Consider the following 27,599-nt stretch of genomic DNA (forward strand, 5'->3'; position numbering starts at 1 on the left):
CCTAGACAGTGTTGTTAGATGGAGGGGCAGGAACTGTCATCAAAAGCAAACTAAACAAAGCCAGAAATGCTTTCAGGATGCTAAACAATGTGTGGAGATCATCTCAGTATAGCATCAACACCATACCATGCTGTACCAGATCTGCATTATATCCACAGTTTTGTATGGATGAGAATGCTGGTGGATGAGACATTTCCAAAATGCCAACATTCCACACCAGTAGCCTGAGAAGAATCCTTTGCATTTTCTGCCGAAGAACCAGCTCAACACAGGAGCTACTCATTAGATAAAAGCAAGAGAGCATGGACACCACCTTCATCAGAAGAAGATGAAGATGGATTGAGCACACCATCTGAAGAGTGCAATACTTCATCACAAGAATAGCTGTCCATTGGACCGCAGAATACAGACGTAAGATAGGCAAGCCAAAGAATACATGGAGGCTAACTGTGGAAAAAGAACAGATGACCATTGAAACACAGCTGGGGCACCATAAAGAGCTTGCACATACAAAAGTGGAGGAACTTTGTTACTTCTCTACAAAGCAGATGGCATGGTGGACAAAAGAAGTAGTAATGGAAGAGGCACCGTCATTGCCACCCTACTACTTAGAATGATGCCAAGATGGCCAAAATATACAATGTAGTTTTTGTTTATTTAAAAGGAACTCAAATGCAGATGTGATGTTGTCCCTAACAATGATAGTATTTAAGCTCCAAGTAAAAGTGAAAGATTACTGCAAACTACAGGTATACAAACTTCATTGAAGATAGATAGATAGATAGATAGATAGATAGATAGATAGATAGATAGATAGATAGATAGATAGATAGATAGATAGATAGATAGATAGATAGATAGATAGATAGATAGATAGATAGATAGATAGATAGATAGATAGATAGATAGATAGATAGATAGATAGATAGATAGATAGATAGATAGAGATTGTTTTCCTGAGACAGTCCTCATAACCTACTAAGAAATGTTCTGCATGTCACACTAATTGGTAACTTCATATGGAATACTACAATTAACAAAGACAATTAAAAGTCATACTTTTTAGGTGACATTTTTAGATTTTTTTTTAGTTTCCAATTCTAGTTGGAATAAACTTCTGCAAAACATTAAAAGTATGCTCTTACATAAAACAATGAAGTCAGGTGGAGTCGAGGTTAAGAAGGACCCAGGACCTAGGATCAGTTATGGCTTTGCAGACTCTTAATATTCTACATAATTTTCAACTCGATACTTAAAATTTCTCCCAGCCTGTCTATTGACTAAGAAATCTAAACTGACCTAACATGGATACCAGTGAATGCAGATGTCCATGTGCCCTTCTGCTTCTTGCCTCACGTCTGATGCTGCTGAAATAAACTCTGGCTCCCCACAGTCCTGTAAAAGTGAGTTCAGAAAGTAGACATATCAACTACAATTTTCCATCCAGTTTAAGCAAAATAAATTAAATGGCTGGAAGCTCGACCTTCTGATTCCTCATGTACAGGACTGATGTTTTTTGATGTGCCTCTGCAATACTGCAGAAAGCTCTGAGCTCATTAGTTAAACTCACAAGCAAAATCAACAAATCTGTCTGACACTCTTTACAATGTAAGAGTAAATAAACAGAGAGCCTAATTGAGCTTGAGTGGTAACATCATGGGCAGGATTCCCTTGGGAGGTTCACCATTACTATAGCAATAACAGCCATGCCATGGCAACCACAGGTTCAACAGTGTCAGTACCATATCTTGCAGGTGAGGCTGAATAACGATTATTGGGTAACTGATCTGAAGAATATCATCAGTCTAATGGAAATACTGTTAGCTTTGTGTGACAAACCATTAATAGAGTTACTTAATGTATTATGGGTTTTATTTAACACTGCTGGTAGAAACTGACTGTGAAGAAACTTAATGTATGTGTATATGATCACTTAGAAATTTCCACTATACCGCTATGCCTAGGTTTGATTAATAATGGTGGGAATGGGTATCCTTTCTACATATCTAATGGCTACCTATATATCCAGCATTTGAGAATGTAAGAAACTCTTAAGAACATAAAGAGAGATATATTAACTGTTCCTGTACTCAGCTGGTAGCACTGTGATCACTGCTGGCCATTGCACCTTACCACAGGAGCAGCTTGTAGGAAGCTGGAAAGAATATGGAGCAAAGATAAAAGTAAGGCGGAAAGTATTCCATAAATATGGAATGTTCACTTTTAAATAAATTGGGTGGACTTCTACATGTCTTGGCGAAACACGGCAGGTTCAGGTCCTGTGGCATTTGTTTATTGCAGAGAACCAGGTTAAACTTCTTATTTCAGGCATTATTTTAATGCTGGTCTGCTTTCATTAGATATAATCAGATGGAGAGGAAAATGCAGAAGGGGGGCTGAAAATGAGTGAATTAGTGATGGTAAAAAACAACAAGCATATTACAATTAAAACTCATATGCGTCAGGCCATCATTGACATACTGACTAAATGTGTCTATGTTACTGCCTAGGGAGGAAAGACACATTATCCTGATTAATGTTTATTAGCTCGGAAACAGAAATGATTCACTCTGTACTAATATACTAATGAATCCCTAGAATCCCTTTAACTTAACCAGGCAGACTTTGGAATGAACAGACTTGTTGTGGACACAACAAGCTGGACTTGGTATATTCAAATGTCAGTGCCTTCAAATGTAAACCTGTAGTACAACTGAGCAGATCTGACCACGTCTTACTACACCCAGGGCCATCTTAACAGTATTATAGACCCCGGGCAAGGCAGTGCACTGGGGCCCCTCCTTACACAACCACTCAGCAAGTCACAACATACATAGACTAGCATAGGGTCCCTATGCTTGTGGGGCACCCGGACAACTGCCTAGCTTTAAGACATACATTAAGACAGCCCTGACTGCACCCTACCTTTACATTATAGCTGACATCTTTATCCAAGGTGACATACAGCATTTGTGATACAATTGGTTACATTTTTTTTGGTTTTCCACTTGGAGCAGAGACAGGTCACGTGACTTGCTCAGAGTCACACAGTGTCACTGACGGGATTTGAACACATAACCTCAGGCTTTGAAGTCCAAACCCTTAATCACTGCACCACACTGCCTGCATTGACTGGATTGGCAGCATCAGCTCTCTTATTCAAGTCAGAAGTTTGTATGTGTGTTTGAGGAGTTGTAGTTTGTTTATTTTATACATTCATCCATCCATTATCCAACCCGCTATATCCTAACTACAGGGTTACAGGGGTCTGCTGGAGCCAATCCCAGCCAACAAAGGGCGCAAGGCAGTAAAGAAACCCCGGGCAGGGCGCCAGCCCACCGCAGGGCACACACACACCCACACGCCAAGCACATACTAGGGACAATTTAGGATCGCCAATGCACCTAACCTGCATGTCTTTGGACTGTGGGAGGAAACCGGAGTACCCGGAGGAAACCCACGCAGACACGGGGAGAACATACAAACTCCACGCAGGGAGGACCCGGGAAGCGAACCCAGGTCTCCTAACTGCGAGGCAGCAGCGCTACCATTTTATACATACATTTATTATTTTTTTACTTTTTATATATATTGTAACCACAAGGGGGCACCACTGAGCCCCAAAACACAGGCACAATGTCATCCAATACAATTCTGGGTTCAATTAAAAGGTTTTTATTTGTAAACAACACTTTTTTCAAAAAGCACAAGCCAAAACACTTAAGTATAACTAAAGATTCTCTTTCTCCTTATGTCCTACTGATGAGTGTCGCACATTACCTGCATTGTGAGGGAGCATCAGTTACAGCACTACAGATATGTGGTGCAATTCCCCAAGGGTCATCTGGCTCACAGAATCCTCACTGTTGTGGACCCGAGTGGCTGGACCAGGCCAAGACCAGGCTGTGGCAGATAGATAGTCATTTCTGGGGGGTGGGACTTGACCTCATGTCTGCTTGGGGGGGTTGACAACCAGGATCCCAAGCTTTTTTTGTCATGAAGTGGGTGCGGCAATGTGCTGTACCAGTGCATGCTCCCCAACCTGACTTGACCTGAGCATCTGTAAAGTTTTAATTTAATTTCCCCTTGGAGCGAAATAAAGTCAATCTATCTATCTATCTATCTATCTATCTATCTATCTATCTATCTATCTATCTATCTATCTATCTATCTATCTATCTATCTATCTATCTATGACGACTGTTCTTATCTGGATATGTAACTTCCACACAAGCTTTGGTCCTAGGAGACCTTGACTAGGAACAAATGAGTTTAGGAAATAAATACAGAAATAGTACTTAACAACACGAGTACCATCACATTGTGTACCATCAAGTTTTCTTTCAGCTATTTTCATCATTAAGCAACATAAGGAGCCCTGAAAAGAGATACACCAGAAATGACAAATGTATTTTTGAATTCAGCTTATATTTACAACAAAAAGTATGCTGTCTGTCTGATGGCAAACATAACACATACCAGTCCAGTCACTCAGCAAAGCCTCCCTGGTTCTCAACAGAAAAACTCTAATCCTTGAATTCTCTCTCAGGCAAAGCCAAGTCCCCAAGTCTTTTTCTGGATCTAGTTACAATGTGACTAGCATAACTGACAATTCAAAACTAAAGTCCTGGTTTATTTGCCTTCTCACCTCTTCTACTGTCACACTCCAATAAAGCCCCGGTCAGGACACATAGCCATATTTTTACTAATGAAAAATTGACTGTAAAAATTCAGCTCGGGTCAACACATGTCGACTCCAGCCCACTATGGGAAATGTGTAAAAGAAAAGTTGGACTGGTGCAGGTAATAAGGGACCTGCTGAATTTTTTTATGCCCCCCAAGTTGATTGGTACAGAATTCCCAGAATTAAGAATATTTTGAACACTGGGTATTTCATATGAGGACCTATTAAGAGTTTTATTAATTACACTAACAAGAATCCATTGCTATTGGAGATAAAAAGACTCCTGAAATATGTTATTATCACTTTGTAGAGTTCTATATCATGATAAATTGATAATACATTTTGTTAAAAATATCACTTACAAAACTTCCTGCAGTATAATAAAGTATGCAATAAAACATTTTACTTATGTGCTTTACAAGTAATTTTAAATTCTATTCAATTAAGCATTTATTTAATTTATTATATTTAATATAGTACAAAAGCTTTAAAAGGTACAATTTTTTTAATCATGCATTTTTAGGCCCTGGCTTATGCTTAGGGTGTACTCACACTGGCAATTCGATCCGTGCCCGAGCATGCTTGTCTGCATGTAATCCTGCAAAGTCTACTTCGTTTAACTAGACTATTGGCCTTACCGATCACTCCATGCCAGGCCAACTGTACCGCCCCCTGCCCCACTTGGAAGAGGTGGCCCCGAGCACGCCTCAGTAGCATTCAGGAACAGTGTGAATGCTAAACATTCCCAGAGCACAGAAAACAGACATGACGTCAATGATGTGACAAGTCAGAAAGTGCCATTCTCACTTCATTCAATATCTTTTGAGTTTAAAACAGGTTTTTATTCTCACCTTACACATGATCGTGAATTGTAGTTGACATCATTTGTCTCCATAAAAATCTTCTCGTACATGCAGCACGATAACAGCGAAACGCTGTACACTCAATAAATCTGTAAGAGAGTAGAGCGTTATCCTGCCCTACACAACTCAAAAACAACCACAAAATAAGTAAAATCATTTTGACATGCATGCTGTCACTCCGTGTTTGTATCTTGTTTTGGCCTTACATGAAGTCGCACGGTCATGATGAAAGCAAAGAACGTTAAGGGCAGTGTGAGTGCAGGCCAGTGGGGGAATAGGGAGGGGGGCAATCGCACTTGGGCACCATACTGAACAAACGTGGCAAGTGTGAGTACATCCATTGACCTGAAGTAATGCCAATAGTCCCAAAACATGTCGGCCTTGATAAACAACAGGAATAATTCCAGGACGTGCTTTTTATTGAGAATGCTAAGGCTTTAGTTGTTCTGGACATTGTAATATATACTGTATAACACATAAAGTAAATGACAAATTAACTGACCTGCATACTTTTAATACGTTCTTAGCAAGTGAAAGTGTTAAATGTTGGAAGTGAATATGCTAGTTTAATATTTGAATTTTACTGTGTTTTTAATCCCCTCTCTTGGTGCACTTTTAGCCACAGGTTCATTTCACTAAAGTGTGCTAAGAAGCACATCTGGGGGTCTTTTCTGCCCATTGCTATCAGGCAATTCAATACTTACACCGAATGTACTTGTTAAGTTTATTTGTATTTGTATTTATTTATTTTATTTATTTATTTATCAATTGATTGACTGTTTTATGTGTCATGTGATTCTCTATTCTTGTTTTCTGTGTTTCTGCTGCTGTATGCATTTGAATTTCCCCATGGCATTAATAAAGTTTATCTAATCTGTTCTAAAATTTTAAGTGGAAGGTGGTTAATTGTAATTGATGACTTCTAATATAAGATCATTTTTTAAAATAATTTTACCTTCTGTTTCTTGTCCTTTAAGTTAAAGTAAATGCCAGTTCCATAATGAAGTATTTTGGCCAACCCACAAAACAACACTTTCCAGCATTTTCATATTCACAAAAAGTTTATGTTTCCAAGCAGGATTTATATTGAATTTTTAAATGCAACTTATCTGACTGACCGTTTTCTTACAACAAAAACGAACAGTAATTCAGTCCACTGGGCAAAATCACCCAAAGATATCTTCCCGAACACAGAATTCTAACATATTATTCAAATTTATGATTTGATTTATTAAATCAGAGTAAATGAAAAAAATTCCAAATGAATCAAAAAAAATTTTAAAATGAAAAACAAAATAAATAAATGAGGGCAAAAGTTCTAGTGAAACAAAACTAATAGTGAAATATACAAAAAAGTTATAAAAGGAAAAAGAGAAAAATGCACTCAAACAAAAGACAAATTCCAAATTGATAACCTGAAAAGTGGGCCCAAATATCAAGGAAACTAGGAAAATCGAAACTTAAATAGTCAAAAGATGGATAAATCTACAGAACTGAAGCACAAAAGGGAGCCCGAAGAGCACTGCTACAGTCAAAGTGTAGGGAAAAATATTGAAAAACAAATCATATTTACTGTATTTTACTTTACTATTATAATTTGTCAATGACATTCAATACGACTTCTCTGTAAAACTGATACAGTCAGAAAAGAAGAAAAGATAACACACGTGTGTCTGTGATATGGTGGTGTCTTGTTTTTTGAATTTGTTTTAAACTGTTTTCAAATGAATCATTGCAGGTATGTTGTTCCTATACATAGCAGCTTGTAAGGCATGTACACGTTACGATTACTTGTTAGAGTATTGCTCTGTTTTCTTTGTTTCCTTCATATCTGTATCACCTTATCTTCATGTGTTCAGGGTTAATGGTGTGTTCAGTTGCACTGCAGTCAGATTGCAACTTGCCCAATACGTGATTAACACGTAATTTAAATGCTTGTCTTATAGCAGGCATATCAGTCTGTCTGTCTGTTACAGTGAACACATTTTGTTCATGCTTACGGGAAAGGATATAATTGAAACTTGGCACACACCTTCATATACAATATTTATCATTAATTTTTATAATCAAACAATTCAATCATTTTAAATGTTTAGTTCATATTCATCTACTTAATAAACTTTTTAAGGACTTGCTGGGCTGCTATTTCTATTGCATAACAACACACAAAAGAACACAACAATAATATTAATATTAGGGGTGTGCAAAAAAATCGATTCGCGAAAGAATCGCAATTTTATCTCTACCGATTCAAAATCGATTCATACAGGACACAAAATCGATTCATATTTCCCATTTTATAACGGCACGAGTTTAACTATTTTTCCGGATAGGAGTTTGTCAATCCTATAGATGGTGCTATGCCAGTTTCTGCTCAGATAGTAATCCTTGGTGTGAGTAAGAAGAAAGTGAGTGCGCGCTCGCGCAAGCATTCGATAGACGAGCCATGGAAAACACAGTGGAAAAGAATATTCAACTTGCCCTGTCCTCATTTAAGGCAGACGTTTGGGCACATTTTGGATTCTACAACATTGATGGCAAGAAAGAGATTGATAAAACTCACGTCATATGCAAGCTTTGTAAAGCTAAAATCAAATATTTTGGAAACACTACAAACCTCAGGACTCACATGGCACGTCATCATCCAGAGGATGCAAACGAAGTTCAGCCAAAAGTAAGAAACATTCCAGGAGACCAACGCACTCTGCATCAATGTTGCAAACTTCCAACCAACTCTGAACGGGCGAAGAAAATAACTCAATCCATAGCCTGTTTTATTTCCAAAGATCTGCGTCCCTACAGCGTTGTTGAAAATGAAGGCTTTCGGTACATGCTGAAAACAGTTGAGCCTAGATACGCTATACCAAGCCGTCAGCTTTTTGCTGAAAAGCGATACCTCTGTTATACGAAGAGACAAAGAAAAAAGTAGCAGAAGCGTTGAAGAAAGCAACAAGAGTAGCCTTAACATGCGATGCATGGACATCAAGGGCAGTCCAGTCATATGTAACCTTTACCGCTCACTATATTACAGACAACTGGGAGCTTGAGTCACGAGTTTTACAAACTACAGCAATAAATGAAAGCCACACAGCCGCACATATAAAGGAGAACATTCAATCTGTCGCACAGGAATGGCAGCTCACAACCACTGACCTGGCAATTGTTACCGATAACGCTGCTAACCTGCTAGCTGCTGCACAGCTGGGAAACTTTCAACACGTTAAATGTTTCGCACATACCATCAACCTCGCCACACAGAGAGCTCTGAAGCTGCCGTCTGTTTCACGTCTGCTGGGGAAAATTCGGAGAATTACCGGATTTTTTCATCGCAGTGCCACCGCAAATCATGTCTTGAAACAGAAACAGAAACTTCTGGAGCTGGCACCGCACAAGTTGACAACGGACGTGGCTACACGATGGAATAGTGCATTCGACATGATCGATAGATTCCTGGAGCAACAACCAGCCATTTGCGCTGCGCTTCTCTCTGCTGAAGTAAGAAAATGTGGAGCCGGCATCTGCACACTAGACGAAACCGACGTCGCCAACGCAGAAGAAGTTGCTGCAGCCCTCAAGCCATTAAAAGAGGCAACAAACATAATGTCTGAAGAAGCCACGCCGACATTGTCTGTGATAGCCCCACTACATGCGCAGCTACTTCACGAAACAAAAGCAGGATTCTGTGGTGAAACAGCACTCGTCCGGGAAATCAAACAGGCAATTCACGAAGATCTGGCCAAGAGATACACGAGTGTGACAGACAAAAATATGCTCCACATATCTTCAAGCCTGGACCCCAGGTTCAAAACACTGCCCTTTCTCTCTCAGGACGAGCAAAAGGACATACACTCTAAGGTGATTGCTGAAGCGGCAACACTTGAGGTAATTTATTATATTTTTTAATAGTAAAAGTGAAAAACACTAGTTGCATGACAGTGGCATGACAATATGCTATTAGCAAAACCACATACACAGTGTGTATGGTTGTGAAATTACCATTGACATGTAGCACTTTAAATGTACCACAATAATATCTAGTTATTGCTTAGTTTGTTTTATATATATATATATATATATATATATATATATATATATATATATATATATATATATATATATATATATATATGGTATATATGTGTGGTATATACAATGATTAATAATAACACTGAATTTCTAATTGAAAGACAAAGGTTGGTTGATTGCGTTTTTGTTTTCTTTTATGGTGCATTAATGCAGAATGAGGAGCCAGACATCCCAAATGAAGTGCTGGATGATGAAGTCCCCCCTGTTCCCAAAAAAAGAAATACTTCCCTGCTGAATTTACTAGGCAAGACTTTCACTAATGTCAGAGATGTTCCTAAATCCGCTGGCACCAGAGCTGAGGAAGAGATGAAGAAGTATTTGGAAACTCCATCATTGTCACTCTCAGAAGACCCCCTAACTTGGTGGAGGTCTCAGGAGACTGTCTTTCCCCTCCTTGCAAAATTGGCTAAATGCTACCTATGCATTCCTGGTACTAGTGTTGCAGCAGAGAGGGTATTCTCAACTGCTGGGGACATAGTAACTGCACAGCGGAGCATGCTAACTCCAGAACATGTAGACCAGCTTCTGTTTCTACAAAAGAACATTTACATTCCAGCAGATGGTGGACTTTAAACTCACTAATGTGCGCATACACCTGAATCTAATCTAATATATTCTGATCTGTTGTCAGTTTGACTGTAGTTGTCACAGTTCAAAAACTGTTGTCTGCTGAAATGGAAACGGTTTAGGTAAAAAGAAAATGTTCACAATTAATTAATATTTTGGATGTTACACTTGTTACAGCACTTTACAGCCCAATGTAGCAGCATTTTTATTTATTCTGATAATGGCACTTTACAACCAACTATAGCAGCTCTTATTTGGTTTTATTTAATCTACTTTTATTTAAAGTGTCAATATAAGTTGTTTAATTTAAGTTGAAAGTTTGCAGTTTATATTTGCAACAGTTTATATTTTTGTAATGTGACTTCAACTGTTATCTCAGGGCTGTATTTTGTATCAGACTGATGGAAAATAAAAAACAATCATAACGTTTTGAATCGAGAATCGTTTTGAATAGAGAATCGGATTTGAATCGAATCGTGAGCCCAAGAATCGAAATCGAATCGAATCGTTAGATTTTCTGAATCGTGCACCCCTAATTAATATATGTTTTTAAATTTTAAGTCAAAAAGTGTACATAGCTGGGCAAAAGAAGACATCTTGTTACTATCTATCTATCTATCTATCATATTTTGAAAGCAATATCAATAGATCAAGTCCAGTTCTATGAATCAGTGAAAAAGAAAAAGCAGTCATGAATGGATTCATTTGTGTCTGTGTGATATTTTTCCCTCCTGATAGATTCTGCTTTTTTAAGAATGCAGTTGGGAATGGATTGGAACCTTTAGCAGGCATGGGAGAAAGCAGGTGAAACTTGTCAGAAATCCGATGACATTTTCTTGGCAGCGGGCAGGAGTGGTCGGGAGTAGGACTGAAAAATCAGTACATTACAGACCTCTACAACGAGACCAACTGTTAGGATACTTACTAAACAGTGAATCATAAAACTTAAGTGGCAGTGTCTTGGAAATAGATTGGCCAATTGCTCCACCCTGGCTTTAGTTTATTTTCTTTATATTTGTTTATTTTGTGTTTTTTTATTTTTTTAAATATTTTCTGTTTTCCTCCTTTATGTTAATGTCATCTGGATTTTTAATCATTGTGTATTTTTGCTTTTCTTTTCTTATTTCATTTCCCTTGATTGTGTTTCTTGTGCTGTGTATTTTGAACCCAAGGGAGGCGGGCACCCCAATACTGCAACTGTGGGACCGCTCTCAGGCCATATAAAGCCCAACATGCCTCTGCAATATTGAGGAGGAATTAACTCCTGCTCTTGTTCTTTGGCTCTACTCTTCTTGGATTCCTTTTGTATTCTTATTTGTTGGCAGTTTTTGATTTTCTATTTTTTTTTTTGGACTCTGCTTTGGTTTAAAGGTTTGATACTTGGATTTTGGGATAACTTTCTATTTCTCTATTTTTCTTTTTCTTATTAATAAACTTTATTAAAAAGATTGTAGTTTTTTTGCTCTTTGGCACAGGGGTTTTCACAGTTTCCCTCTCCCTTCTAGAGTTTGTAAGCTTGGTCTTCTTTTAGGGGGCAGGCCTCACGCTTGCTTAAGAGTTTCAGGGATAGGCCTAGTTTTTATTCTTAAAACATCCTGCATTGATCCTGTCCCAAAGAAGGTAGGTGTCTCTGCACCTAATGACTGCAGACCAGTGGCACTTATATCTCACATCATGAAGACCTCTGAGAGACTGGGCCTGGACTATATGAGTCCTCTTGTGGTAGACCACCTGGACCCACTTCAGTCTGCCTCTCTGAAAAAGATGGAGGTTGAGGATGTAATTATCTATCTGCTCCACAAGGTTTATTCTCATCTGGACAAAGCAGGCAGCACCATGATGATTATGTTTTTTTTTATTTCTCCATTTGTCTTTAATACCATCCAGCCAGCCATGTTAAGGGTTAAATTCAAAGATATGCAAGTGGATGAGCCTATGCTGTCCTGGATAATGGACCATCTGTTGGGCAGACCGCAGTTTGTGAGATTCAAGGACTGTGTTTCTGATACTTAGGTGAGCAACACTGGAGCACCTCAAGGAACAGTCCTGTTTCAATTTTTCTTCCTCTGTACTTCTGTGACTATAAATATAATACCAGGTCATGTCACTTGCAGAAATCCTCAGATGATTCTGCACTAATGGGGTGCATTGATAAGGCACTGAGACAGAGTATAGGAGTTAGGTGAAGGAGTTTGCTTCTTGGTACACACATTATTGTCTGCAACTTAACATCAGCAAAAGCAAGGAACTGGTTATTGGCTTTCAAATCACTAAACAGTCTCTCTGTGCAGTCACTAATCAAGGAGTGGATGTAGAGATGGCCCACTCCTACAAGTACTTGGAGGTGGACATCAATGACAGGTTGGACTGGTCTCAAAACACAGAGGAACTATATAAGAAACAGCCTGTGTTTCCCTTTTTCCTTTAATAGACTGCATTTTTAAATGTGGGTAGTCTGACATCCTTCACATCATCTATAATTCTGTGACTTTCTATGCTGTGGTGTGCTGGGCTGGTAACATCACTTCAAGAGAGGACCATCAAATTAAATAGCTAATTAAAAGAGCACGCTCAGTAAAAAGCCAAATATCTCCCTGGGGACAAATACACATCTATCTGCCTTACGGAGTTTTTTTTTTAGTTTAATTCCTTTCTTGAGGTTTGTTGGCTTGGGCACCATAACAAAATCTATGCACAGAGTCTGTCTCCTGTGAGCAGTTGCTGCTGTTAATCTGATAGCCATCTTAGTCATAATTCTTTCTGTCATGTTCTGTTCTGTCAGGATGCAATGGAAAACTTTACATTATTATATAATGTTGATATGCTACCTCCTCTCCAAGAATGACACCACCTACCCTACACACTGTTGAACACATCATGTTTGTAGGAATATATAAAGTTTATAGCTACAGTCAACATGGGAGTCATGAGATTTCTGTCTTGTAATTCAATATCAGATATTTTTATACAAACTCTACACATACAATAAGTAAACATTCTCCTACTATATTAAATAACTAAAATGAGCATTTCTGAAAAACATGTAATGTACTGTAATACATTATCTTTTGAATTGAATAACACCTCTTTACATTCACATTTTTTTCATAAAATGAACATATAAATTAGTGATGTCTAACCTCCTTGGCATTATATCTGAACACCTCTCTGGCTCATAAATCTATGTAACAACGGTAAATCCTGAGGAGTACTTGAGATAACTTATTTTGATGACATATACAGCATTGAGCTTGAATAAAGCTTGGAAGAGTATTCTGCTTCCATCTTGTGGATGAAATAACATCATACTGCAAAAATATCATGAATTTGCTAGGCGGTCTGCCACTCTGTGGTTAATCATCAGTATTCAAGAGTGGAGCGGAGCTTTCAACCAACACAAACATAATTTGCGTATAAAATGAAAGCTGTATAGCCAGTTTCAGAACAACATGAAACTGAACTATTAGTTAAATCAAGTGATAGTGATGACTAATGTGAATTGATCAATAGAGATTGACACAGATAGAGAAAATGATGCATATGGCACAATATGAGCGAACCGCTGTGATATGTCTGGTGAATTTAGTCATGTGGAGCCTCACTGTGGTGCAAGTAAGTGCATGGCAAATGGCAAAATGATTGGATCAAATGGAAGGACAAGAAAGATGTTAGCCCCTGAAGCATTGTTCACAATGCAACAACTGTCAGGAGAGATGTGAAAAACAATAAGCCTTATGCTGTGGTAGCTTGCAATAAGGCAATACACGGTGTCCATCATGCTGATAAGGTCCTGACATTCTGCCCTCCTGTGTGCAAGCAACAGAAAAAATATTATAAGAAAAGTGCGTAAGGAAACACACTTCTGCTGTCCCATTTGTGACGTTGAGCTGTACGTTGGTGACTGTTTAAACAAATACAATATTACACAAAGGAAGTCTACTAAATCTGAATCAGTACAATAGTGAACAATAGACATACCTTACCTACTGTATTTGTGTTGACGATTTGGTATTTACGTGTTTCTGTTACACATAAGAATATTTTTTTCTTGTTGAAAATAAATTCAACCATTAAAGCTCATTTTTCCGTGGGGAGTAAATATAACGGTATGGAGGTTAATGGCATGACATACTGTGTAATACTTGATATAAAATGCATTATAAGCCTTTTTAATACAATTTAAAACAAAGCAAAATCCCAACATATTTTAATAGTATTACCATATTTAATAACTGTATTTAATGTTGTTAATAACACCAACCTTAATAAAAGGATGAATGTCTGTGTGTATGTGTATCTGTGTTCCATCCAGTTGCTATCACCTGTCATTCCAACACATAAAGTACCATAAGCATTTGTAGCAATAAAATGCATTTCAACTGTCTTTACAACAAATGGCACATCATAAACATTAGCACTGCTTTATAAATCCCATACCAAATGGCATATGACAGAGATATATGCATTGCATTTATCATTCCAACAGATGGTGCATTACAAACATTTGTAGTAAGGTATTTTATTATTACAAACTAGGGGGCTTCGCCCCCTGCTGGCTTCACTCGCCAACCCCTGTATTTGGTTAATCGGATATACAATTTAATTTTTTTTTTTCTTTGGAATTGTTTCAATTTCATTATTTGCACTTTTACTTTAAAGCTTCATTAAAAACAATATTTTTTGGAGACACATTGTGACAATGCAACGTATAACTACCTGTGAGTGAATATTGTTTCTGTTTCTCTAATAAATAATCCGACTTTTTCTAATGTTTGTCCCTGTGATTTATTGATTGTCATAGCAAAAGCTATTCTCACGGTAAACTGTAAACATTTTAATACGAATGGCATATCACAATCTCCTTTGGTGTATAATGTTATATGCGGAATATATACATTACCTTTCTTTTTGCCTGTTAAAATTTGAATCGCTTCTCCGTGATCATCAATATACACCTGACCGAATTGTGTATTCTTTGAAATTTAACTTGTCGTTGCTTTAACTGTTCCGGGACTACAGATTCTCATAGCGTATGGTCCATTATTGTGTAAATCCACGTTTTGTGCATTGAATGACGTGAATGCAAAAAGACTTTGTTGTTTACTCTTTGCCTTTTATTTCTGACCTCGATTTGTCCTGCTATTTTTTCAATTACACCTGGTTCTGATGATTAATCACCTTTTGTTTGCGGTAATGCGATCTTTTCTATCTTTTCTTTGATACTGTAGCGACTGACGTGATAAAGTGTCACAAACGTTGTACTAGAACAATCGCCGACTTCCTAACCCCAAACACATCTTTATAGCACCCTCTCCAACGCCCCCCCTTACCCATCAATCAATACCCCGCTATCAGTCTTCCGTGCTGTAGTCAGCCCTCCCTCAATCAGACCGAACAATCACTTAAAACCAAAAAGCCCTCAACCTGGCTGGGACGCTACAATACTTTTGAATTTTACTGCTTTCAAATTCTGTACCTTTCTCTACATGTGTATCACGCCATCGTTTGTTTGAGCCTTTCGAATTCCACTGCTTTCATAATCTCTTATCTGCCTTTTTTTCTCTCCAGCGCCTTTGGGTCTCTATTCTCCGTATTGTCCTTATACACTTTATATGTGCTGAGAGCACATGATATGTGTGTACTACGTGCTTTTACACCACTGAGTGTTTTTTGATGGGTGTGCTGTTATATGATATCTTTTGTAAGTAGGGCGTGTCTTGCAAGAATCTCACGTTCCACGTCCCCACGAGACGTCCCTGGGACCATCTCTTGGCACCAAGTCTCATGTTTACGGTCCCCGCGAGCCGCTCCGTGGCAAGTCTCTTTTGGGTCTTTTAAATGTCTTCCGAGAAGTTCACGTATCGCCGCCTTGCTTTTGCTTTCCAGGATTTTTTTTTTTTTATAATAGAGAGACATTTGTGATGCACATACTGGTTGTCCAAGATTGCAGATACTTCTGAACCCTCCTTGAATGATTTTCAAATTTAGTTTTCTGGCTTTGAACCTTTGCAGCTGATTTTTTGACTATGACTAACTTTACTGTTTGGCTCAGAGGTTTTGCCCCTTTGCTTGTTTCCTGGTGCCTTATTCACTTGCTTTCCACATTTCCATTTTTCAACAGAATATCGACACAAAACAAGCCTGTGACGAACTGGGGGAGGTTGGATTGAAGAAACGCTATTTGGACCAAAAAATCTCAAGAGAGTTTCCCCAGCAAAAGCAACATTTCACAAAAACACTTTTTCTGTAAAACACTACTAACTCAAAAACGACTTATCAGTGTTTCTCCACAAATATACAATGTGGTTATTGACAAAAATCAATGACAATGATCTCTAAAGAGAAAACTAAGAAATGCTCTGCCATTTTGATCCTTGGTATTAGTGAGTCAGTCCTACATTGAAGAGAGACAGAAATATGAACAAACTCTGAGGGAGAATCAAAAAGTAAAGGCAACCTACCCTTCAGTACCAGCAATTGTGAGCAGATGAACTTAACAGTTGTATCCCTTCTCCTCACAGTCTCTCTGAAGGGTGATGCACTTCTTGTATTGTTTCACTAACTTCTTCATTCCTTGGGAGAAGAAGCTTTTTGGCTGCTCCTGAATCCAGGTCTGCACTGCTTCCTTAACCTCATCATCAGAGGTGAACCTACAACCACATAGAGCCTCTTTAAGTGGATCGAGGATGTACTAGTCACATAGTACTAGATCAGGGCAGTAAGGGGATGTGGAAGACATTCAAATCACAACAGTTGCATTGCCAACACCTTTGAAGCTGTTGCATGCTGTGAATTGCAGGTTTCATTTTTTTTCTCTATGTTGCACCGGTAATGCAGTGTCTGTGTTCCTGAAAATGTGACAGAATAGGACCCTACAAGTCCCAGAAGAAGGTCTTCATGATTTTCTTGGCAGAGGGCTGTTGTTTGAATTTCTTCTTTACTGCATGCTTTGTCTCTTCCTTTCTGGCTCCTAGTGATGGAGTCTCATCTCCAGTGACAATCCACTCCAAAACACTCAGGTCTTCTACGTAATGTTTCAGGAATTGGCAAACCTCCTTGTGTTGCTGCTTGTGCACGTAAGTAAGCTGTTTGGGTATGCATCTTGCACAAACTTTTAGGTACCCCATGTGCAGACTCATAGCTGATATCCAAATGTGCAGCAACAGTGGACAACATAATCCGTCGGTCTTCTCTAATGAAGACATTGTGGGCGCGATGTTGATGGTTGACCAGATCAGCCTTTGTCGATTACACTTGTTCTTCTTACTTTAAACCTCTCTATTCATTCATAAACTTACTGTTGTGTCATGCTGTCTTCACTTCTGTACTGAGCCAACACCCTTTAGTGAATTTCAGTAGGTTTCACTTCCTCTGCCCAAAGAATTCTCACTACAGTACGTTGTTCAACAATGGTGCAATCCAGAACCAGAGTGACCATGCTCATTTGACTTTGGCTTCAACTAAATTAATGAGAGACCGCTGCGCTGTACATGTTCAGATTACCCATAAGTCATTGCAAATGTGTTGTATTGCGTTAGCTTCTATCCATCGCGGATACTGAGTAATTTTCAAATTGCCTTTACTTTTTCACTTACCATTTTACTAACAACAAAATAGTGGTTGTTAAGGGTTGCTCAGAAAGATGTTATTATAAATTGGGCAAAAATATATTCCACAATCCTGAAGATGTATGACTGGTTTAAAAAATGTTAAAATTTCAGAAATATATGTATTCCATAAGGCAAATCTCCATGAGTTTTTTCCAAGAGGTGACAATTGCACACAAATCTTTGAGACTAACAACAAAATCTGCAGATTGAGGCCATGTTGCTATGCATACCCATGACTGTTAAGGACAAACAGTTCAGTCTTTGAACCATGACTTTTCAGGCATGTTTAGCATGATCATCGGTACAAATTGAATACACAATGGGCGGTCAGAAAATCGAGAGTACACCTTATGAGAAGGATTTAGGAGTCATAGTGGACTCTAAGCTATCGACTTCCCGACAGTGTTCAGAAGCCATTAAGAAGGCTAACAGAATGTTAGGTTATATATCACGGTGTGTGGAGTACAAGTCCAAGGAGGTCCTGCTCAACCTTTATAATGCACTGGTGAGGCCTCATCTTGAGTACTGTGTGCAGTTTTGGTCTCCAGGCTACAAAAAGGACATAGCAGCACTAGAATAGGTCCAGAGCAACTAGGCTGATTCCAGGGCTACAGGGGTTGAATTATGAGGAAAGATTAAAAGAGCTGAGCCTTTACAGTTTAAGCAAAAGAAGATTAAGAGGTGACATGATTGAAGTATTTAAAATTATGAAGGGAATTAGTACAGTGGATTGAGACTGTTATTTTATAATGAGTTCATCAAGAACATGGGGACACAGTTGGAAACTTGTTAAGGGTAAATTTCGCACAAACATTAGGAAGTTTTTCTTTGCACAAAGAATGATAGACGCTTGGAATAAGCTACTAAGTAGTGTGGTAGACAGTAAGACGTTGGGGACTTTCAAAACTCGACTTGATGTTTTTTTGGAAGAAATAAGTGGATAGGACTGGCGAGCTTTGTTGGGCTGAATGGCATGTTATCGTCTAGAGTGTTCTAATGTTCTAACAATTTTATTGTTCTTTGAAAAAAAAAATTCTTATAGTGTGAGCAGACCTACGGCAAGATGTGAGAAGAACAATGACAGATAGAAATTGGGACAGTAAGAAAACACTTAGGTGAATGATATGGAAACCAGAAGGGACTTCAAAATGACATCAATGGCATGTCACATCAGTGGACCCAAGAAGTGGATGGAAAAGTTGGTAGATGTCTGGCAAGGTTCTGCCCACAGCCACTCAACTATTCTCTCCTTATGAATTCCTGTTTTGACCTCTTCTTTCTTCTCCTTCACATGAAATCACATGAAAAGAACAGTCATTTTCATTTGTGTTTTTGTGGGGCAACTGAGTTTCAGAATCAGATGCTCTTTGTTGGAAGAAAGATCTTGCAACTTGTGAACATCATCTGTGATGGATTGTGTAGTATGCAAACCACAACGAGGATCTAAAACCACTACACCTGATCAAAAGAAAGAGGTCTGTGTAGTGTGAATGGTTCAGTAATTTTAGAAGGTTGAAAGTTGTGTAGTGTGAGCCTGGCACAAGTGTCTGGTAGATGACGTTAGGAACCTTGCATTGGAAACATCTCAACCATTTTTATAATAAAAGGATCTGTGTGATTGTTTTCAAAATGTATATTAATTAGGAGATCCACTCATTCATTTTCTGAGCCATGCGACCCTGCTCTGGAGCAGGTGTGCTTAGAAAATAGTATGATGTGGTATTTTTCCCATGTATTTATAAGTATGGCACTTTCAAGGAGAATGGCATGGATGTGCACTGCTGTGCTCCAAGAACTTGGATTTGATTGAATCCCCTTTTCCTGAAACATATGAGAATTTGCTAGAATATATTTTTTAAATTTGGGTATTCTAATAAAAATTAATCTAAGGCATAGAGTCAGAAGTGATTACCATTTTGTCCTGCTTTGACAGACTATGTGACGGAGAACAATATGGGATATGGGAGACAGTAAGCTCTATTATTTTGGTAAAAAAAAATCTTCACAAGCCGTGCAAATAGGTGCCTGTCAAAATGAAGACACAGCCCATTTCTTCCCTAGTCTCGGAAACTGTGACAATAATAAAACAGAAGCTTGAACAGCAGCTACGCTCATCTTTAAGTAACATCTAATTAGGAAGGTAGATTTCACTGAGCCTTTAATTGGCCAATTTGCTTGCTGCTCTTATTCTCAGAAGGAAGAAGCTCAGTGGCGTATGAATTTGTTGTACATACATGATAATTAACCTAAACGTAAAAGTTCTTTTTTTTTTCAATTCAAAATATTCCCTTGAATTAGCGTCTTGTAAAAAAGAAAAAGGAACAAGTCTGTCAGTTGGAAAATGACTATGCAATACTGATAGAGAATGATTTTTATATTGTAAGTGTATATAGTTCTCTAGATGAATAGTGGTAGGCATGCACTGTGTAAGGTTGATGTACCTACCTAATAGAGAGCTGAGTACCTTTATGTGCTCAGAACAGCCAAAGAAGTCACTTAGGTGTCTAAAGTGCTGCACCAAGATGATCGCCCATGTCAACTCCAGAGTTTCCACTACTTAATTAGTTAGTGATGAATGACTACTTCAAACAGACTGTTCTACCACATCCCAAATGGATTGATATCGGGTCACTGGGGAGGTCACCACAGAGTCATTTCAGGACATTGTCATGTGTGATTCACAAATGGCCTAAACATATGAAAGAATTAATCTGATTGTTATTGATGTCCTTATATCCTGGTCAGGTCAGGTTGGGGAGCATGCACTGGTACAGTGCATTGCAGCACCCACCACATGATGAAACAGCTTGGGATCCTGGTTGGCAACCCCTGAGGAAGACATGCAGTCCATTCCACCCTCTGGAAATGACCGTCTCTATCTGCTGCAGCCAGGTGTTACATGGGCATCTCCTTGGCCTGGTCCAGCCACTTGGGTCCTCAACCATGATAATTTTGTGAGCCAGATCACCCTTGGGGAATCACGCCATATGGCCGTAGTACTGTAACTGATGCTCCCTCACAATATAGGTACTGTGCCTTATTCGGGACTCCAATAGCAACCACTCATTTGATACAAAGTAAAACTTGGAGTACCCAAGGATTCTCAGAAGAAACACAGTACCAAAGGAGTCCAGTCTTCGTCTCAGGTCAATGGATAGCGTCCATGTCTCGCAACCATATAGCAAAACAGGAAGCACCAGGACTTTAAAGACTTGGACCTTTTGCATAGATATTGGGAGCACCATACACTCCTTTCCAGTGACCTCATGACCCCATGCTCTCCTAATCTGTCTTACTGACTTCATAGGAAGAGTCACCAGAGACACGAATATCACTGCCGAGGTAAGTAAACCTCTCGACGAGGTTGACACTCTCTCCGCAGACAGACACACTGCTGATGGCTGTGCCCAATAGGTCATTAAAGGCCTGGATCTTGGCTTTTATCCAGGACACTTGCAAGCCCAGACACTCAGACTCCTCACTCAGTCTCTCAAGAGCCCCAATCATAGCCTCCATTGACTCAATAGAGGCTCATGTCCTGGGCCTTCAAATATTGTTCTACTCATAAATAGGGACATAATGGGTGTCATGATCAGCAGCACCAACCTGATTTGTTGACATCTGGATGTAAGTGTTCATTAGCATATTGAGTTTACACCATTTTCTAGCCCTTTGCTCAATGTTAAGTAGCACAAACTAGGATTTATCAGCCTGGTGCTGGATTTCTATTCTTCATTGTCCAGGGTTTCAGATCTTTAGTCCAATGGAACTAAACCTTCTTGTTTTCTATTGACACAAGTTAGATCTTTGGCTGCCATATCATTTTATGAGGGTGGTACAAGGAGCTGTGTGTTCCTCATTGCATCTTGTTTGTATTTGGCTTTATTTTGCTATCTAAGGCCCTCCTGTTACTTTGCTCTAGCTTTTTCTATGTATAATCACAGAACTGTCACTAGGCTTTAGTGGTGGTCTATTTTCAATGTAATTATGATAACATTGTGCATGAATCCCCCTCATCTATTGTCACCTTCAAGACCACTTAAATGTTATGTTTTGTCCATCTAACCCCCAAGTTAAACACAAGCACTCTTTGCTGATGGTGCCACTCATTGAAAAGTCAATTAGATAGGAAAGGTGGATACATCTAATGAAAGTATAGCATGCAATTATGTATGTTGGTTTATATTATACAGTGGTGTGAAAAACTATTTGCCCCCTTCCTGATTTCTTATTCTTTTGCATGTTTGTCACACAAAATGTTTCTGATCATCAAACACATTTAACCATTAGTCAAATATAACACAAGTAAACACAAAATGCAGTTTGTAAATGGTGGTTTTTATTATTTAGGGAGAAAAAAAAATCCAAACCTACATGGCCCTGTGTGAAAAAGTAATTGCCCCCTGAACCTAATAACTGGTTGGGCCACCCTTAGCAGCAATAACTGCAATCAAGCGTTTGCGATAACTTGCAATGAGTCTTTTACAGCGCTCTGGAGGAATTTTTGCCCAATTCAGCTTTATTTGAGGGTTTTCTAGCATGAACCGCCTTTTTAAGGTCATGCCATAGCATCTCAATTGGATTCAGGTCAGGACTTTGACTAGGCCACTCCAAAGTCTTCATTTTGTTTTTCTTCAGCCATTCAGAGGTGGATTTGCTGGTGTGTTTTGGGTCATTGTCCTGTTGCAGCACCCAAGATCGCTTCAGCTTGAGTTGACGAACAGATGGCCGGACATTCTCCTTCAGGATTTTTTGGTAGACAGTAGAATTCATGGTTCCATCTATCACAGCAAGCCTTCCAGGTCCTGAAGCAGCAAAACAACCCCAGACCATCACACTACCGCCACCATATTTTACTGTTGGTATGATGTTCTTTTTCTGAAATGCTGTGTTCCTTTTACGCCAGATGTAACGGGACATTTGCCTTCCAAAAAGTTCAACTTTTGTCTCATCAGTCCACAAGGTATTTTCCCAAAAGTCTTGGCAATCATTGAGATGTTTCTTAGCAAAATTGAGACGAGCCCTAATGTTCTTTTTGCTTAACAGTGGTTTGCATCTTGGAAATCTGCCATGCAGGCCATTTTTGCCCAGTCTCTTTCTTATGGTGGAGTCGTGAACACTGACCTTAATTGAGGCAAGTGAGGCCTGCAGTTCTTTAGACGTTGTCCTGGGGTCTTTTGTGACCTCTCGGATGAGTCGTCTCTGCGCTCTTGGGGTAATTTTGGTCGGCCGGCCACTCCTGGGAAGGTTCACCACTGTTCCATGTTTTTGCCATTTGTGGATAATGGCTCTCACTGTGGTTCGCTGGAGTCCCAAAGCTTTAGAAATGGCTTTATAACCTTTACCAGACTGATAGATCTCAATTACTTCTGTTCTCATTTGTTCCTGAATTTCTTTGGATCTTGGCATGATGTCTAGCTTTTGAGGTGCTTTTGGTCTACTTCTCTGTGTCAGGCAGCTCCTATTTAAGTGATTTCTTGATTGAAACAGGTGTGGCAGTAATCAGGCCTGGGGGTGGCTACGGAAATTGAACTCAGGTGTGATACACCACAGTTAGGTTATTTTTTAACAAGGGGGCAATTACTTTTTCACACAGGGCCATGTAGGTTTGGATTTTTTTTCTCCCTAAATAATAAACACCATCATTTAAAAACTGCATTTTGTGTTTACTTGTGTTATATTTGACTAATGGTTAAATGTGTTTGATGATCAGAAACATTTTGTGTGACAAACATGCAAAAGAATAAGAAATCAGGAAGGGGGCAAATAGTTTTTCACACCACTGTATATATAATTCACATATATGCAATACATAAAGATAGAATAAGAAATGAAAGGACTGCAATTTGCATGTGAGTACTGTATGGTCCAGTAAAGACTGCACTTTGTTACTTTGCCATGTTCAAGTATATTATTCTGTCTTGATCAAAGTGGCTTGTGAAGTTGTGTTCTGTTGAAGGATATATTGTGTTTCCCCATTTTGCCCAAAAGTTATCAATGGATACAAAGATACTGGGGAAAATAGGGATTTGATTTAATGATGATTCCTCGTTTTCAATTTTCCTCATCAAGTTTTCGTCATGGTTTCTCTCACTTAGGAGGCATCTTAAAGGTATTATGAACTTAAAAAGCCAGTTTCCATATTTTAGGGCCTTCTGTGGCTGAAGCCCGCAGCTAGTAGTTGGTGGATGGATAGTTTGGGGTGAGGCTATTTTGTACAGGCCAATCAAATTCCTAACTTGCTTTTTTGACATTTTTTTGGAGGCCTCAACCCCTTTTCATGATGATTCTGCCTAATCATGACGACTTGAGTCATCCTTCCAGGAAAGAACCCTAACTTCCCACCATCCTAGAGTGATTCATCTGAGCCCCATAACTAAAATCCATAGGTTGGTTAGTCAATCTGGAGGACAAGAAAGAAATTACTCAAAGTAAATGAAAGGGGAACAGCAGTAATATGTATGGTGGCACATTCCAACATGGTACTGTAAGTGCACTGTTGCTAGAAGAAGCAATATTTTTGTATGAATGTTGAAGGCACAGAGCAATGGAACAGTCATCAGGGGCTCAGGAGAAATCAATGCATTTAAATTGAGTAATTATTTGTCACCCTCAATGCCTAGATATTGAATACTGGTTCACTACTCTGCATCACAGAGGTTAGGCAGTCAGGTCAAAGTTCTGAATTAAGGTAAGATGACAAGTTTTTTGAAATGATCAAATCAAATCAAATTTTATTTGTCACATGTGAATTATACTTACAGTACAATATGTAATGAAGTGTTTAGTTGCTCAACTCCAATGACTGTGCCTTTGGGAAGAGTATAAAAGGACAATAACAATAATACGTGAATAGTAACATTAACACATGGTCATTGAAACGTTACTCTACCAAAATGAATTGGATTCGCATTTAAGACTTTAATGGGGAGATGGCTGCGGTGAGTTGGCACCCTGCCCGGGACTGGTTCCTGCCTTGTGCCCTGTGTTGGCTGGGATTGGCTCCAGCAGACCCCCGTGACCCTGTGTTTGGATTCAGCGGGTTGGAAAATGGATGGATGGATGGGGAGATGGGTGTGGCTTAATGTTAAGTAGATGGGTGTAGAACAACTGGAGTATCTGTGCTTGTCTGCATTGGTCTTCCTACCCTAGGACAACTTTAGAGTTCATGTATAGAAAAGAAGTGGTACTGTGGCCTAGCGGTCCCAGGATTTAACTGAAGTGATGCTAGTGTTACCTGGAGGTAAGCCTCAGTGAGGGGTTTAATGTCTCTCCAGTGCCTGTACATCATGAACTTTTAGTTAGGAAGAAGCCTGAGACTGCTTAATGATTTCTAAATTAACATTTTTAAAATTTGAATAAGTATTCATACAAATTGAAAACAGATTTAGAGGATTGCTACAGTTTTCAGTTGTAACTACTTTAGGCAGCCAGTTAGTCTGTATTATATAAGGCACCTTTCAGTGGATGATATGGTGGTAAACTACTTAGCACTGCTGCCTCCTAGGCCAACATGTTGGGTTGGATACATGTCAGATCATTGCCTATGTGAAAGAAGTAAATTCACCAATGCCTGCATGGGTTTTCTTCCAACATTCCCAAAGACGTGTGAGCTACTGTAGGTTAATCCACAGTGTCCTGTGAATGTGCAACAACTGTTACACATTGCGGCTGTGCTGGAGTGAAATCTGGAGTCGTCCACACCAAACTGTACTTAACCTTCAGTTTCTTACCCACTCTCCATTCAAGCTCCGCAGTCGAAGGCACAAAAAGATAAATAAGTCAAAGACAAAAGTTCAGTCGAGAAGAGGATGAAATATTAAAACACACACCCCAAATTCCTCGATTCCGATGCAGATGCAAATGTTCTCACTGGTGAGTCTACTGTAGACAGCAGCCCAACAGCTGTGGGCAGTGGATGATGACAAGTCTGAAACACTTTACTGCCGTGTCTAACACTGATGAAATGTGATGACCTGTTGTTCCTTTCAATGAAATGATAGCAGCGTTTGTTATGACCAATCTCTTTTTTTTTTTGCAATGCTTCCTTTTCTCCCATTCCTTTTGAAAAGCGCTTTCCTATCTTTTACTGTAGGCAAGCCAAAACTAACAGGAAACCCCTACCTCCAAAAAAGTCCAACACGGGGATTGGTGATGTTCTTGCAAATGCAGAGGGAAAAATCTTCTTCAGGTATATATAACCTGACTTCCAAAAAAATCTTGGAAGTCTTAGAAGGAGACAATATATGATCTTCATGGAAGACAATTTGACATCCCGCGAGAGACACTTTAACGTCACGCAAGACAAAGCAGTGAGACGAAAGGACAGATGCTGTACAGGCTTTTAAATAATCAATGCGCAGCTTGACAAGCAGAACACGCAGTTCGGCAGCAGGAGCAGAAAGACAGCCACTGATCAGACCGCATCTCCACAGCATGTGTTCAGCTCCCCACCCCCTTGATAACGCAAGCGGCAAAGTGGCAAGCAGGGGGCAAAGTAGTATATATATGTGTATATTGTATACAAGAAAAAGGTTAGACAAAACACAACACTTATACACATTGAACAGACACAACTAACATTTTATGTAGCCCCACTACAAGCTAAGCTCCCAAACATTCAATAAAGCCAAAGTAGAAGACACTCTAAACCAGTTGTTCCCAAACCCTAACCCTATGGCTGCAGGTTTTTGTTCCAACCAGATTGTCAAATGAGTTTTTAATTTTTTAACTGATCCCCAAATATGGAATTTGGGAAATAACAGCTCACATAATTAGGCTAAGAATCCAATTAAAAACAGAATTCACAGCCACAGTGGGTGCCCAGGACCGAATCTGGGAACTGCTGCTCCAGACCAAACTCAAAGCAGAAGAAACACTGCAAAGTGAGCCCCTCAAATTAGACTGAGTACAAAACAAGGAGAAGAACACACTAGACCTGAGCTCTGCACAATCTTGGGTAAAGTGCTCAATGCAACACCAACCTTTAAAGGGTCGTGCTAGTGATGTAATCACACGTCACTGCCAGGACCACGCCCCCTAGCAATGAGTCACATTGTCATAGCAACAGATTGACAGTGGGGCACAACCTGATCGAAAACAAAATGGTAATGTGGTAAAAATCACAACATAGTTGTAATAAAATTAATAAAGCTCAAACAAAAATACTTTAAGAAAATAAAAATATTATTTAAAGCCAAATCTATATATATAATTCACTAAGCAGCCGACAGGGCACGCAAGACAACCATGGGATATGCACGACATAGCCACGCCCGCCAACTCACAGAGCTCCGCCCAACAACTCTAAGACCATGGGATACGACGACAACTCACAGAGCCACGGCCACCAACTCTAAGACCATGGGACGAGAACGCCTGCAGACCCGCCCGCCCGCCTGCCTGACTGTTACCAGCATTCATTGCAATGTACTGGAGTGTAAAACTATCGCAGCTGCTAAGCTTTCAGTCACGTGAGATTGAGCAATAACAGGTCTGTGATGCACTTAGATGTCCAGGGCTGCATGCGCGCTACACTGAATGGATCAACGTGTGTCTACCCGGCGCGGAGAGGCATGGGTAAGCCGTTGAACCCCATTTGTGATAGGGACCGGGGCTTGCAATTGTTCCCCACGAACAAGGAATTCCCAGTAAGTGCGGATCATAAGCTCGCACTGATTAAGTCCCTGCCCTTTGTACACACCACCCGTAGCTACTACGGATTGGATGGTTTAGTGAGGTCCTCGGATCAGCCCTGCTGCGGTCGCTCGCGGCCTCTGGCAAAGCGCT

The 27,599-nt window shown here is 39.4% G+C and overlaps 2 protein-coding genes across 3 annotated transcripts in view; one reads left to right on the forward strand and one right to left on the reverse strand.

Moving 5' to 3' along the window:
• sybl1 (synaptobrevin-like 1) overlaps positions 1-27,599 on the forward strand; it is a 307,369-nt gene that overhangs the window by 204,906 nt on the left and 74,864 nt on the right. The window contains exon 7 of one of the 2 annotated variants that reach the window (XM_051935200.1): positions 22,449-22,634. The exons of the other annotated variant lie outside the window; for it this stretch is intronic. Within the exon in view, the coding sequence (XP_051791160.1) occupies positions 22,449-22,619 (171 nt within the window). The 3' untranslated portion in view covers positions 22,620-22,634. Of the gene's footprint in view, positions 1-22,448; positions 22,635-27,599 lie in introns of those variants that run through there. 2 annotated transcript variants of the gene reach the window in all.
• Positions 1-27,599, reverse strand: part of cnga2a (cyclic nucleotide gated channel subunit alpha 2a) — a 70,337-nt gene that overhangs the window by 37,841 nt on the left and 4,897 nt on the right. The gene's annotated exons all lie outside the window — the stretch shown is intronic.

The sequence above is a fragment of the Erpetoichthys calabaricus genome, chromosome 12, assembly GCF_900747795.2.
Source record: "Erpetoichthys calabaricus chromosome 12, fErpCal1.3, whole genome shotgun sequence".
NCBI lineage: Eukaryota > Metazoa > Chordata > Cladistia > Polypteriformes > Polypteridae > Erpetoichthys > Erpetoichthys calabaricus.